We start from the raw sequence: 12,941 nt of genomic DNA on the forward strand, positions 1-12,941 counted from the left end.
TCCTTTCTTCCCTTTCTTCTTCTTTTTCTCCTTTTCTTCCCTCTTTTCTTGCCCTTTTTCTTTTCTTTTCCTTTCTGCCGTTTTTTTCTTTTTCTCTGCCTTTTTTTTCTTCTTTGTAGGTGTTTGTGTGTGTTTTGAAAGGAAAATGATGGCCAAATGTTGAATTTTAAAGTCCCACATGTTCAATTTGGAAAGAAAGGCCCTTAAATCTAATTACAACATACAAGTAAATCCTCAACTTCCAAAAATATATAAAAAAATCCCAAATTTTTATTTTATTTTGTCCAACTTAACCTTCAAAATATTTATAATTTATAAGATAAACCTAAATAAAATGATTTGGTCAATCAAGTCCCAATAAAAATGATTTATTTCATACAAGTCCTCATTTGACTTGATTTTTAAAATTTCACTATCGATTTTGACTAGATAAAAATGTTGGTTGTAATAGTAGTAGACTTGAAGAAGTCTTGAAAGAGTTCAAGAAAGATAAGGAGAATGATTTTCCTTTTGATAGTTTTTTGACCCCTATTTCATCCAAAAATGCTTCAATATTGGTTTTTTCATTTGTATTGGGATTTCACTTTATCTTAAATTTTTTATGTACTAATTCTCCTAGTTTGTTAGAAATTCTTTGATTATAAATATGTGGTGTACAATACATATTGGAATTGACCAATTGTTCAATTGGTTATTGATCCAAATAGATCCTTTGTAATTCATTACTATTGATTATAGTGAATTTTCCACCTCTGCACGTAGTTTTTCTAGATTTGGGTTTTCACGTAAATCTTGTTTTCACCATGACCCATTATTTTTATATTGTCCATATTTCTTGTCTTTAATTATTTGGCCCAATTATAACAAATGATATTAGAGCCAAGGTATTGGTAGTTCTTCAGAGGGCTAAATTGATTATTAAAGTAAAATTTGAACAAAGTTGATTGTTTCAGGGATAGCAAGTATACAATTTGTGTTCCACTTTTGGATTACAACAAGATTTTTTGTTAAGGCAGCTTCAATTATTATTATTAGTTTAATGAGGAGAAGCAATGTGAGGATTGATTATATATTTTGGAAGGTTTGACAATCACTTTGGATGTAGCTGCAGTTTATGATTTGATAAGCTGTGACTTAGGTGGAATTGTTTGTGATTGGGTTGTTCGTGGTGATTCAAACAATAATATTGGAGAATCTTTTAGTAGCTTAGGTGGAATTAGTTGTGATCTTGTTGCTTATGGTGATTTGAGAATGTTTGACAACTCAGGTAGAGTTGGAAGTGCTTGTGGTGATTTGAGAAAGTTTTAATGACTCGGTTGTAGCTGAAAGTGAACAGGATGATTCAAGCAAGGTTGGCATGTGAGATAGTTTTCTTGGTAAAGAGGGCTTGGATTTAATTTACAATTGCTGAGTATGTCCAGCAGGGGCATGGTGTGCCTGAAAGAAACATAGTGAAAGAGGTGAAATAATTTGGCGGAGTGTTATTGTTTGGAGAATTTGGTTGGAGTTGAAGAGTTAAGTTTATTCCTTGTAATGGAATTCATGTCAAGGTGAAGATTATTAGAATTGGGTTGTCACTCGAATTCTTGTTGAGTATTTGATTGGAAATACTGTTGGAGTAGTATTGAGAGTTTGTAGTATACTTGAAGAAGCTTGAAGGAGTTCAAGAAAGATAAGGAGAACAATTACCCTTTTTGGCAGTTTTTTGACTCTTATTTCATTCCAAATCTTCCATCATTGGTCATACCCATTGTATCGGGATTTCATCTTATATTAAACTCTTTATGTACTAACTCTTCTAGTATGTTAGGGATTTTTTGGTTATAAATATGTGGTGAACAACACATTGGAATTCACCAATTGTCCAATTAGTTATTGGTCCAAAGAGATGCTTTGTAACTCTTTACGATTGATTATAGTAAATTATCTGTCTCTACCAGTGGTTTTCTCGAATTTTGGTTTCCAATTAAATCTTGTTTTCTCTGTAATCCATTATTTTCATATTATCCATATTTTCTCGTTCTTCAGTTATTCGGCATGATTATAACAATTTTTTGATCTAAAAGCCCTGTATCATGTCACGTTACTCAAATATGTTTCGAGAAAAATGGAAATTCCATTTTTCAAAGAACATTGTTAAAATGTCCCAACTCCCAAACAACATGGAGGAAATATGTTGGGAAAAGAAACAAAATTTTAAAAGAAGACCAAGCCTAGGAATTTACGTAGCTTTTAGTTTTTGAATGATCTCCCATTTTTCAGAAGGATTTATGGATATGATAATCATTTTATTGGAGTTTTTACGCCTCATATCCGAAGCTCCACATGGAGGCATTACATACAGACTTTTGATAGTCATCAAGGTCAAAATAAAGAAAGGGAACAACCTCTACCCATCCGAAGCCCTCTCTCCAAGCCAAAGAGGTTGTTGCCTTTAAAGCAAATCTGTATAGTATTTGCAGGAATGATTGACATAAAGGTTTTCATTAATGATCAGAAGTGTCAGCATATGGTGTAGGACGGCTAACTCATTGTCAATGTAACTAATGTATGGTAGAGAATGATGTGAGGCTTTAGTTAGTGGGATGATGCCACGTGGTTTTATTCCATGGTAACCATGTCAGTCTCAACTCTATAATAGCCGCTTTTGTAATAATTTAAAGGATGAAAAAATACATGCAAACTTTATACACACAAAATCACAAGTTTTCTACTTTACATGCTTGAGTTTGGTAATCTCTTATATATATATTTTTGGAAGAGTTGTCTGCAACTGATCATTTTATTTGTGATCATACTTGATCATGTTGTCAGTGCCCAAACGTTTTTCGTCTCGTGTTGTAGAGTATCTCCCACGTCTATTACATTTGTTATTCTTCGATCATATCTCCAATTAGAATGTGTCAAAATTTGCTTACGTGGAAATGAATGGATTCGACATCTGTTGTCCATGTCGCCATTGTAAAAAAATAGGGTCATCAGAATGGCACCTTCTGTGGAAAATCATACTTTCAACAACAAAAATCCCATAGGTAAAAGTCAGTAGAAAGTTAATCTAAAGAAAAAGAGATATTCTCGAAGAAGGAATTGCCAAGAGGAACCATCACTTTAAAAACATTTATATCCCTTGAAAAGGAAAGTATGGGTTTGTGTTGAACAATGCCAAACACTATCATGAGTTTTAGCAATGAAGAATCCGTGCCTCAAAAAGCTAGGGAACACGTTGAAGAACACTCGCAAGTTGCTTCAGTAACTTACTGCCAATTTTATCAGCAGCATAGAAGGGGTGGATCAAGAGGTGGGTTTAGATATCTACTAAAGTCACCTGGGAAGTAGCCAGTAGCCACTAGGGCCACAAATATGAGAAATATAACCCAACAAAACCTTGACATGCAGGAGCTATTAAGGAGCACGCAAGGCCAGGGGACACCTAGTTACTTCCTATGCAGCTCAAGGAAATGCATCACACAACCTGTCACAAAAAAATTATTACCAAGATGAGCAGGAGGTCCAAAGTCAAATAGCTAGATACCAAAAACTTGCTAGGGATAAAGTCTCTCAGGAAAGAGAAGTTGGGATGGATACATCTATCAACTATGCTACTGATCAACATCACGAGGTCCCATTCAAATTTCTACCAAACTATGATTTAGAAGACGTGCCTCAAAGGTTTGTAAGCGTCTTTAAAAGATTGAGTCTCAGGAACCTAGAAATAGGCAAGTTCAACCTTCCCCTACAAATAAGAATAGGTAGCAGATACCAGTTCAGTTCGAAATACAAAAAAACCAGCTGTTAACGAGCCTTTAAACCCTCCACTTAGAAATAGGCATGAGAGGAGAGTGAATAGGCAAAGAATTGAGCAGGACCATCTCAATTACCTCGAAAAACACTAGTTAGAGTAGATGAAGATTCTGACGAGCCACAAAGGTCTCGTGAGTTTGCCTATACGGGGGTGGACTCTTTTGTGGGTAGTCTCCTTGGCACGAGGGAGTTATTCTGCTAAGTGGGTAGTCCCATGTCTCTACACTTACCAGAATCGTGACCATGTGATTCTTATAAAGCCTATTTCTAGGTTCGTTGCCTCTGTCTCTTTGGTGGGGTAGTCATAGGGTAGCTCTTCATTCTATACAACTACTAGGTCTAGCCTTTTTGTAAGCGAAGGTCGATACAACATTCAACGTAGTCGTGGCAAGGGCTTGGCCTGAGATGGGGTGATCTGGTGTCTCGTTCGAGTCCATTGATGGTTCACCAACTGAGAGGTTGGGTCTCTTCTCTTTTGTCTTTAGATGTGGTGATCAATCATTTCTTTATTGATGATCTTGCTTCTCATTATCACCACCAATTTCGTCACAAATGGTGGACTTCTTATTGCATACATCCCTATAGAATATGGCATTCATGTTGAGGCCTTTCTTTAAGGTTGACAGGGCCTCCACATTGGTGACATTCTCTTAGTGGGTTATCTCATCGGTGAAAAAGGCTAGGTAGTTTTTTTTATCGTTTTACCGATGATGTACCTTAACTCTTGGAGGCATTAGATGGGAGCCTCTCCTACCTTCTTGGATAAGTATTGATTTAAGATTTTCCTCTTGAGCTCGGGCTAAATGCTGATGCTCATTTGGATCACCTCTTCCCTTATACATGAGAATCTTAGGATTCACAAAGTGACTTGGTACATGGGAACATTGTAGCTTCTGAAGAAGGAAAGGTTTTTATCATCATCATAAAGCTTAAAGGACCTCTATGGTCCATCATAATCCTCCCCATTAACTTGGTAATAGTTGGAAGGTCCCCGCTTACTCTTTTGCAACCTATTGGCCTTCTCTCTCGTCTATTTCTAGACAGAAAATGATTGTGGGACTTTGATTTTGCTCTTTCTCATGGGGCCTTGCTATGGAAGGTAGTTGTAGATGCCTTTTTCTAAGTACCTCTGGACCAATCCTATCGAAGATGCTGGCAGAATTTTGAGGTTTTTTCTCACACTCATATTCAAGAGAAATATTATCCTCTCCATTGAACTTTTCACAGGTTGACTATTGACACATCTATTTTTACCTCTCTTTCAATAGGGTTGGCATCTCTCCTGTGCCTATGGGATTGGGCCCTTTTGCTTAGCACTTTATCCACCTTATGCTGTGGAAGATGCTTGGTTGAGCCATATTTAAGGGTATCTGATAGCCTGCTTACTCTTGTATTTGCATTAGGAGCTGCTGTATGATGGAATTTGCTCCATTATGCTTATGTTGGCAGCCATTTTCGTCACCTCTTTGGTGACACGCGTAGCGACTCTTCCAGCTCAACGATAATGATGGTGAGGTCAATGATGTATGATTGAAAAGCCTTTCTTGACCTCATTTGACGTGAATCTTCTTTGCTAGCACTCATTTTAAGTGGATGGCTATTTTATTTAAAGAGGAGATCTTTTGAACATATTTTTCTTTTCTAACACTCATTTTTTAGGTAGCATAACCACCCAAAGTATAGAATAACACTTTGAATATTCTTTCGTTGAAACCTCCACTTATTTTTTATTTAAAAACAAAATATTTCTTCAAAGGGAAAGTTGAAGCACTTTTTTGATAAGGGTTGCTTGTGGTTAATAGTACGGATTTTCACAGACGATGCCAATCTATTGACCTTATTTTTATACAAATGAAGTAGTCAACATATCCTAACTCTACTTACGTCCTCGCAACCTTACTCCCACATACTTGGATAAGTCATTAGTTGCACCCGGCCTTCTTCGATGGTGGGAAGAGGCAGTCGCGAGCACTTTGAGGACCAAGTCAAACAATGATAATAGTGTATTGGTTGTAGGATGTTCTTGAGACTTACGTTACTTAAGTGTTTGGGCACCAAGATAGTGTATCAATATGTAAAATGAGAGAGACAACAATCTTACATTGAATATATAAAATTACATTACCTTTAAATGACACTAAATATAAGTTTTTATAGTAGAAAATATGAAATACTAACCATCGGAGCAAGAGACACGTAATGGGCGAGGAGCATCCTCCTAGGCATTAATCAGCCAATCATAGACTGATTGACATTTAATATTTTCAGAGAACTGACCACCTTAGAGTTTGGTCAGACCTCTAAAATGTAAACTGACAATTTGGTCTTAACTTTGAATGTTTATAGCTCATCTTACCTCCAAATTAAGCATGCATATACAGTAGAAAACTTACAGAAAATTCTTCTAACCATCCAGCTTTATAGCACGAAAATCAACATACGTAAACTTCCAATTTTAAAGTTTCTTATATTTCAACTATGATTTCGTTTTCCTCATGAAATAAATAATGAAAAATTATTAAATTCTTTAGATTTGATCTATGTAGGTCATTTATTGAAAATTCCATAAATTTTAAATGTGTCTATTGTAGAACGCCATTAAAAACAACAGGTTACTTAAAAATGAGCATAAACAATTCACTGTCAGGTTGGAGCAACAAGAACATCTTTGAATATAAATATAGAATACTGCTATCTTGGACTAGTGTAACATTTTAGGTACCATTGAATGAGTCATGTGACTTTGCAATTAAATAAATCTATCATTCAATATCATGCAATTCTCGTCTAAATTGGTGCTTAACATTAGTGGTGATGGACAGCATTACTTATCAATATATGTAGTGATATCAATTTTATAGGCTTTAATGTCAATGCAAAATTAAATAGCATGCTAGATATTAATGAGTTAAAGAATTTCTTTCTTGAAAATAATAATGTCCAAGATCTTCATGGTCGAGTTACCTCGCTAATTCATCCTTTAAATGTACATTTTATTACACTTCAATGGTCTGAATACAAACACCCAAATTCATTTATCAGAATCTTAATTTTAATAAGACAGATTTTTAGTAAAAAAATATAGTTTTAGTCTTATTAAACTTTTTTGTGTATTTTCAAACGATTTTTTTTCAATATTTTCGTTATTTCATTTAACCTCCCTCAATGCAACACAGGTAGACTGGTGACGGAGAGTAGGGAGAGGCTAAGAGAAATTAAGTTGAATTCTAGATTCAAACCATTCATTTGATTATATTTTTAATGTTTTGCGGATTGGTCAGCTCAAATATTAGGAAGTACAATTGGCTTTTCGTAGCTGCAACTTCATTTTTGAATTGTTTTTTTGGGCAACTTACAAAAACACCCCTAAAATTAGGGAACTTTTAAAAAATCATATGAAAAGTTTTTTGGAAGTAAAAAATATAGTGTAAAATTAAAAAGTGAGACAATGTTACTTTTAAATGTTTAGTATCACTTTTTTATTAAAAAAAAATTACATACAATCACTTTTATTAAAAAGTGATGTTTGTCACTAAAAAAAGTGATAGAAATTTCAAAATGATGATCGACAAAGTGACAAACACTAAAAATAAGTGACATAAATTCAAAAAAAAAAATGATAATTACTAAAAAATAGTGACACAAATTAAAAAATTTACACAGACTAAAAAAAAAAAGTGACAAAAAAGCGACAAACACTTTAAAAGTGACAAAATTCAAAAAATGGGGACACAAACACAAAAAAAGGTAACAAACACTCAAAAAATGATGAAAATGACACATTGTCACTTAAAAGTTGACACAATGTTAAGTGTCACATTTTTATCAAAAATAACATACAATATCATTTTTATTAAAAACTTAATTTTCATTTAACACGCAATCATTGTTTGTAACCAAATCCTCATCATCTTTGTCTTATCTCTCTTTCAATAGCATTAAATATGGAAGTGATTCAATAAAGTGACAAAAATTCAAATAAGTAAAAACACTCCAAAAAGTGACGAATAATATTTAACACCAATCAAAATTTTAGAATATATTCAGTGGATGGTTTATTTTCTTTTGCATGTTATCTCTTGATAATTACATTTCACTTCAATTAATCAACATATTAATTTGGATTTTAAAGTGTTATTCAATAAAGTGATAAATATTCATAAATGTGAAACATCTCAATAAAGTGACAAATAATATTGAACTACCCTGTCCAACCTCCTTCATCCCTTTACCTCTGCTCCTTCAACATTCAACCCCAATATATTCGCACTATACCCTCCTCTCGAATCTCACATTTTGCCCCTCCCAATATTCTACCACTCCATATTATACGAGTAGAAATGCCATGGTTTGATGCTTCAGGGGCGGGGCAGTGGGGGCCTTTAAGGTTGGGGTTCAACCTCTTTTTTTTTTTTTTTTAAATGCCTTGGTTTATGTCACTTTTTTTATTCGCATTACCGACTAACAAAAATTTGACAAAAGAAAAGGCCAAAAAAAATTGACAAAACAACAAATTCTAAAACAAAACATTATAATAAAAAAGTGCAAGGCATGAACTCTAATGACCATAAATTTCAAAAACAAATTCAGTTTGAAACTCTTATAAATCTATGGTAAAAATAATAAATACTTAAAAATTCAAAAGGCCTTCCATTTATGGATTTCCATATTTTGGTCAAAGACAAAAGCAACCATACATATTTACAATAGATACAGAGTTGCAGTAATCATAACAAGCTCACTGCACAACAAATGAGAGAGAATCAAAATGAGAATTAATATAGTATGAAGTCTGTTTTTGGAAAAAGTCGATCGCGATCCGTCAAATCATTTGATGAGCTCTCCAGGAGCTTTGTAGCTTACTTCCTAAGTAGCAAGAGAAAGAGGAAAACAGCCATTGGGTTGATGCAGGTCGTACAGGACAAGGACGAGTCATTGCAGGAATACTTAGCTAGGTTCAGTCGGGCAACTCTCGGCATAAGAGACTTGTAAATGTCTGCAGTGGTTACCGCCTTGATGAATGGAACGCGAAATCGGGCCTTTAAGATGTCACTCTCCAAGAACCCCCCAGAATCGATGCACGACTTATTGAGGAAGGGGGACAAGTATGTCGATGCGGAGGAAGCGGAGAAGATAACTAAAAATCTCAGGGATAGAAGGGAGGCGAAAGTTCATAAGCGAAAAACATATGACGAGCAAAGGCACACTGATAAGAACAAGCCGAAGAATGAACGCATAAACAAGGGATATGCCCAAGACCGGCCAGTCAAGCAGAATCGAGAGGAGGTCAAGACACCCACCCCTTTGAACATTCCACGTACAAAGTTATTGATGGAGATACAACACATGAGAGAGCTCGAATGGCCTAAACCGATGCTGACTCCTTCCGGCAAGAGAAATCAAAGTAAATATTGCCATTTTCATAGAGATCACGGGCATGATACCGAAGAATGCCTACAGTTAAAGGAAGAAATTGAGCGCCTGCTAAGAAGGGGATTATTGGCTAAGTATGTGAAAAATGACAAGGGCAAGCAAAGGCTCGAAGGTCTACCCCCACGGAGGGCAGGAGTGATAAACATGATCATCGGAGGAATAGCATCAGGCGGCGACTCAAATTCGGCTACAGAGAGCTATGCTCGTTCTGTAGGGGTCTGCTCTATTCAGAAAAAAAACAAGATTCAACCAGAGCATTACTTTCGATCAAGAGGACTTGATTGGTGTAACACACCCCCATGATGACGCCTTAGTAATAGTAGGCGATATAGCAGATTTTGACGTGAAAAGGGTGTTAGTCGACGGAGGAAGTGCAGCAAATGTCCTCACCTGGGATGCCTTCTTGGGTCTAAAAGTTCCCCAAGAGAAGTTGAAGATGGTGAATACCCCCCTACAAGGCTTTGGAGGGGCAACAATGATACCGGAGGGGACTGTGGAATTTTCAGTCACGCTAGGGACATACCCAACCACAGTGGTCATCGTGACTAATTTCTTGGTTGTCAAGACCCCCATGGCCTACAACGCTATCTACGGCTGACCATTACTAAATGCAGCTGGCCCGGTCCCATCGACCTACCATCAAGTTATGAAGTTTCCAACTAGTAGGGAAATCGGGTGCGTGCGAGGGGACCAGCAGGCATCAAGAAAGTGCTATGTGGATAGTATACAAGCCAAAGGCTCACCATCAATCATGATGCTGGATGTGGAACTCTCGAGGGAGCAAATCGAGCTGCTCGATATGATTGAAAAAATCTTTATAGCCGAAGGACGAGAGTTTAGTGTTGGAATAGGTTTGGGATCCGAAGAAAAAGAAAAATTGGCAAGGTGTCTGGCTGATAACTTGGATGTCTTCGCTTGGGGCCCAGAGGATATCCCAGGAATTAGCTTGACCGTCGCGCAGCACCGCCTCGGTGTCCAGCCGGGGGCAAAACCAGTGAAGCAGAAAAAAAGAAATCTCGCCCCTGAGAGGCAGGCTGCGGCTAGAGCTGAGGTAGAAAAACTGCTATAGGCGGGTTTTATCCGAGAAGTGCAGTACCCCGAGTGGTTGGCAAACATTGTACTTGTGAAGAAGTCAAATGGAAAGTGGCGCATGTGTGTAGATTATACTGGGCTGAATAAGGTGTGCCCAAAAGATCCATACTCGCTTCCCAGAATAGATCAACTGGTAGACGCAACTTCAGGTCACGGAAGGCTCAGCTTCCTAGATTCATTTTCGGGATATCATCAAATTTCAATGGTCGAGTCCGACCAAGAGAAGACGTCATTTATCACTGACTTTGGCATGTACTGTTACACGGTTATGCCGTTTGGTTTGAAAAATGCAGGAGCGACGTATGAGAGGATGGTAAACAAAGTCTTCCGTAGGTTAATTGGAGATGTTGTAGAAGTCTATGTTGACGATATGTTGGTCAAGAGCGCCAAGGCTGATGACCATGTGGCCAGCTTGCAGAAAGTGTTTGACGTTGCCCGACAAAACAGGTTAAGGTTCAATCCAGAGAAATGTGTTTTTGGCACTGCGGGGGAAAAATTCCTAGGATTCATGATCACGCAAAGGGGGATCGAAGTAAACCCGGACAAAATTCAGGCGATCCTGGAAATGAAAAGTCCCACCAGCAGGAAGGAAGTCCAGAGGTTGACAGGATGGGTGGCCGCCTTAAATCGTTTCATGAGCCGGGCAGCAGACAAATGTTACCACTTTTTCAAAGCTATAGGGGGCTCCTCCAACTTCGAGTGGACCCAGGAATGTGAAGAATCACTTAGGAGCTTGAAATAGTCATTACAAGAGCCCCCGATCTTGACCAACCCCTACCTCGAGGATGTGTTGTGTCTCTACTTGGCAGTCTCACCAAGGGCAGTCAGCGCGGTGCTGGTGAAAGAGTTCTCGAAGGCACAAAAACCAGTCTACTATGTGAGCCAAGTTTAAGGGGCGCGGAGGAAAGATACAGCCTGTTTGAACAGCTGGTGTTAGCATTGATGGTAGCGGTTAGAAAGCTGAGGCCTTACTTTCAGTCTCATACGGTACAAGTAATGACCGACCAACCTATCAAGCAGATCCTACATCGGCCCGAGACCTCTGGAAGAATGTTGAAATGGGCAATCGAGTTAAGTGAGTTTGATATTGAATTCAGGCCAAGGACGGCTATTAAGGCACAAGCTCTAGCAGACTTCATCGTTGAACTCACCTTTCCGCCCGAGCACCCACTAGGGGGACAGGCAGATTGGAAAATTTTTGTCGATGGATCTTCGAACGACGAAGGATCCGGTGCTGGGATCATAATGATAGGTCCAAATGGGGAAGAGTTGGAGTACTCGTTGCGTTTTGAATTCCCAGCTACAAATAACGATGCCGAGTACGAGGCAGTGATCACGGGTTTAAGATTGACAGCCAGACTTGGGATAACTTCAGCAAAAATTTGTAGCGACTCTCGATTGATAATCGGGCAAGTGACGGGGGAATTCGAAGCAAAAGACGGAAAGATGACAACATATTTAATGGAGGTCAAAAACTTGCAGAAGGGGTTCACCAAGTTTAAGATAACTAAGGTTCCGCGAAAGAACAATAAGCGGGCAGACGCACTGGCTAAGCTCGCATCCGCTAACCCCAGACGTCTGCCTCGCACAGCAAGCGTGCAAATTCTACAGCAACCTAGCATCCCACACACGACATGAATATCTAACAAAGAATAAATTGCTGGAAGATGCTTTCACGGCGAGAAGGCTAAAAATTCAGGCAGCCTCGTTTGTCATCATCGATGGATTGCTCTACAAGCGAGGTTTCACAATGCCATATTTAAAGTGTTTGCGACGAACAGAGGCACAGGAAGTACTAGTCGAGGTACATGCGGGAATTTGTGGCAACTACCAAGGGACCACTTCCCTTGCGTTCAAGATGCTTCGACAAGGATATTATTGGCCTAGTATGAAGGAAGATGCTAAAGATTTGGTTAGGAAATGCGATGCATGTCAACGCCATGGGAATTTGATCCACAATCCTGCCGAGCAACAGACGGCGATTTTCAGGGTGTGTCCTTTCTTTCAATGGGGGATGGACATCTTAGGACTTTTGCCCCTGGCCAAGGGACAGAGGAAGTTCTTGCTAGTCGCCGTAGACTACTTTACTAAGTGGGTGGAGGCTGAACCCTTGGCCACCATCACGACTACAAAGGTACAGGGATTTGTCTGGAAGAATATCATATGCAGGTTCGGCATACCTAGAGTAATCATTACTGATAATGGAAAACAATTCGATAATCATAATTTTCGAGCCTTCTGCACAAGTTACCACATTGACCACAGGCTGACTTCAGTTGCTCACCCACGGGCGAATGGGCAGGCTGAAGTGACTAACCAAACCATACTATGGGATCTGAAGACGAGGCTAGAAAAGGAGAAAGGGATTTGAGCGGAGGAATTGCCCAATGTACTATGGGCATATCACACAACTCCCCGAGAGTCGACCGGGGAGACGCCATTCAAATTAGCTTTTGGGATGGAAGCCGTGGTTCCGGTTGAGATATTAAGCGAGACGGGAAGGATGAAAGTCAAGCAACACGACGAAGCAGGGACTAGAGGAGAACTCGACCTCCTTGAAGGGATAAGGCGGCAATAAGAATGATGGCTTACAAACGGAGAGCCGTCGAGTACTT

At 38.5% G+C, this 12,941-nt stretch overlaps 1 protein-coding gene across 1 annotated transcript; it reads left to right on the forward strand.

Annotated features, from left to right (window-relative positions):
* The first annotated feature begins 8,793 nt into the window (after positions 1-8,793).
* Positions 8,794-9,832, forward strand: LOC111370010. Its single transcript, XM_022991725.1, has 2 exons — positions 8,794-9,444; positions 9,488-9,832. The coding sequence occupies exons 1-2, from the start codon at positions 8,794-8,796 to the stop codon at positions 9,830-9,832; spliced, it is 996 nt and encodes a 331-aa protein (XP_022847493.1).
* The last annotated feature ends 3,109 nt before the right edge of the window (positions 9,833-12,941 follow it).

The sequence above is a fragment of the Olea europaea genome, chromosome 21 (genome assembly GCF_002742605.1).
Source record: "Olea europaea var. sylvestris chromosome 21, O_europaea_v1, whole genome shotgun sequence".
In the NCBI taxonomy this organism is placed as follows: Eukaryota; Viridiplantae; Streptophyta; class Magnoliopsida; order Lamiales; family Oleaceae; genus Olea; species Olea europaea.

What these genes read in the sequence shown, in the direction of transcription:
- LOC111370010 (XM_022991725.1), top strand. Translation starts at nt 8,794, where the DNA reads ATGTCTGCAGTGGTTACCGCCTTGATGAATGGAACGCGAAATCGGGCC. An exon ending in CAGAGAGCTATGCTCGTTCT is followed by an intron (nt 9,445 to 9,487) that starts GTAGGGGTCTGC and finishes AGATTCAACCAG; the next exon opens with AGCATTACTTTCGATCAAGA.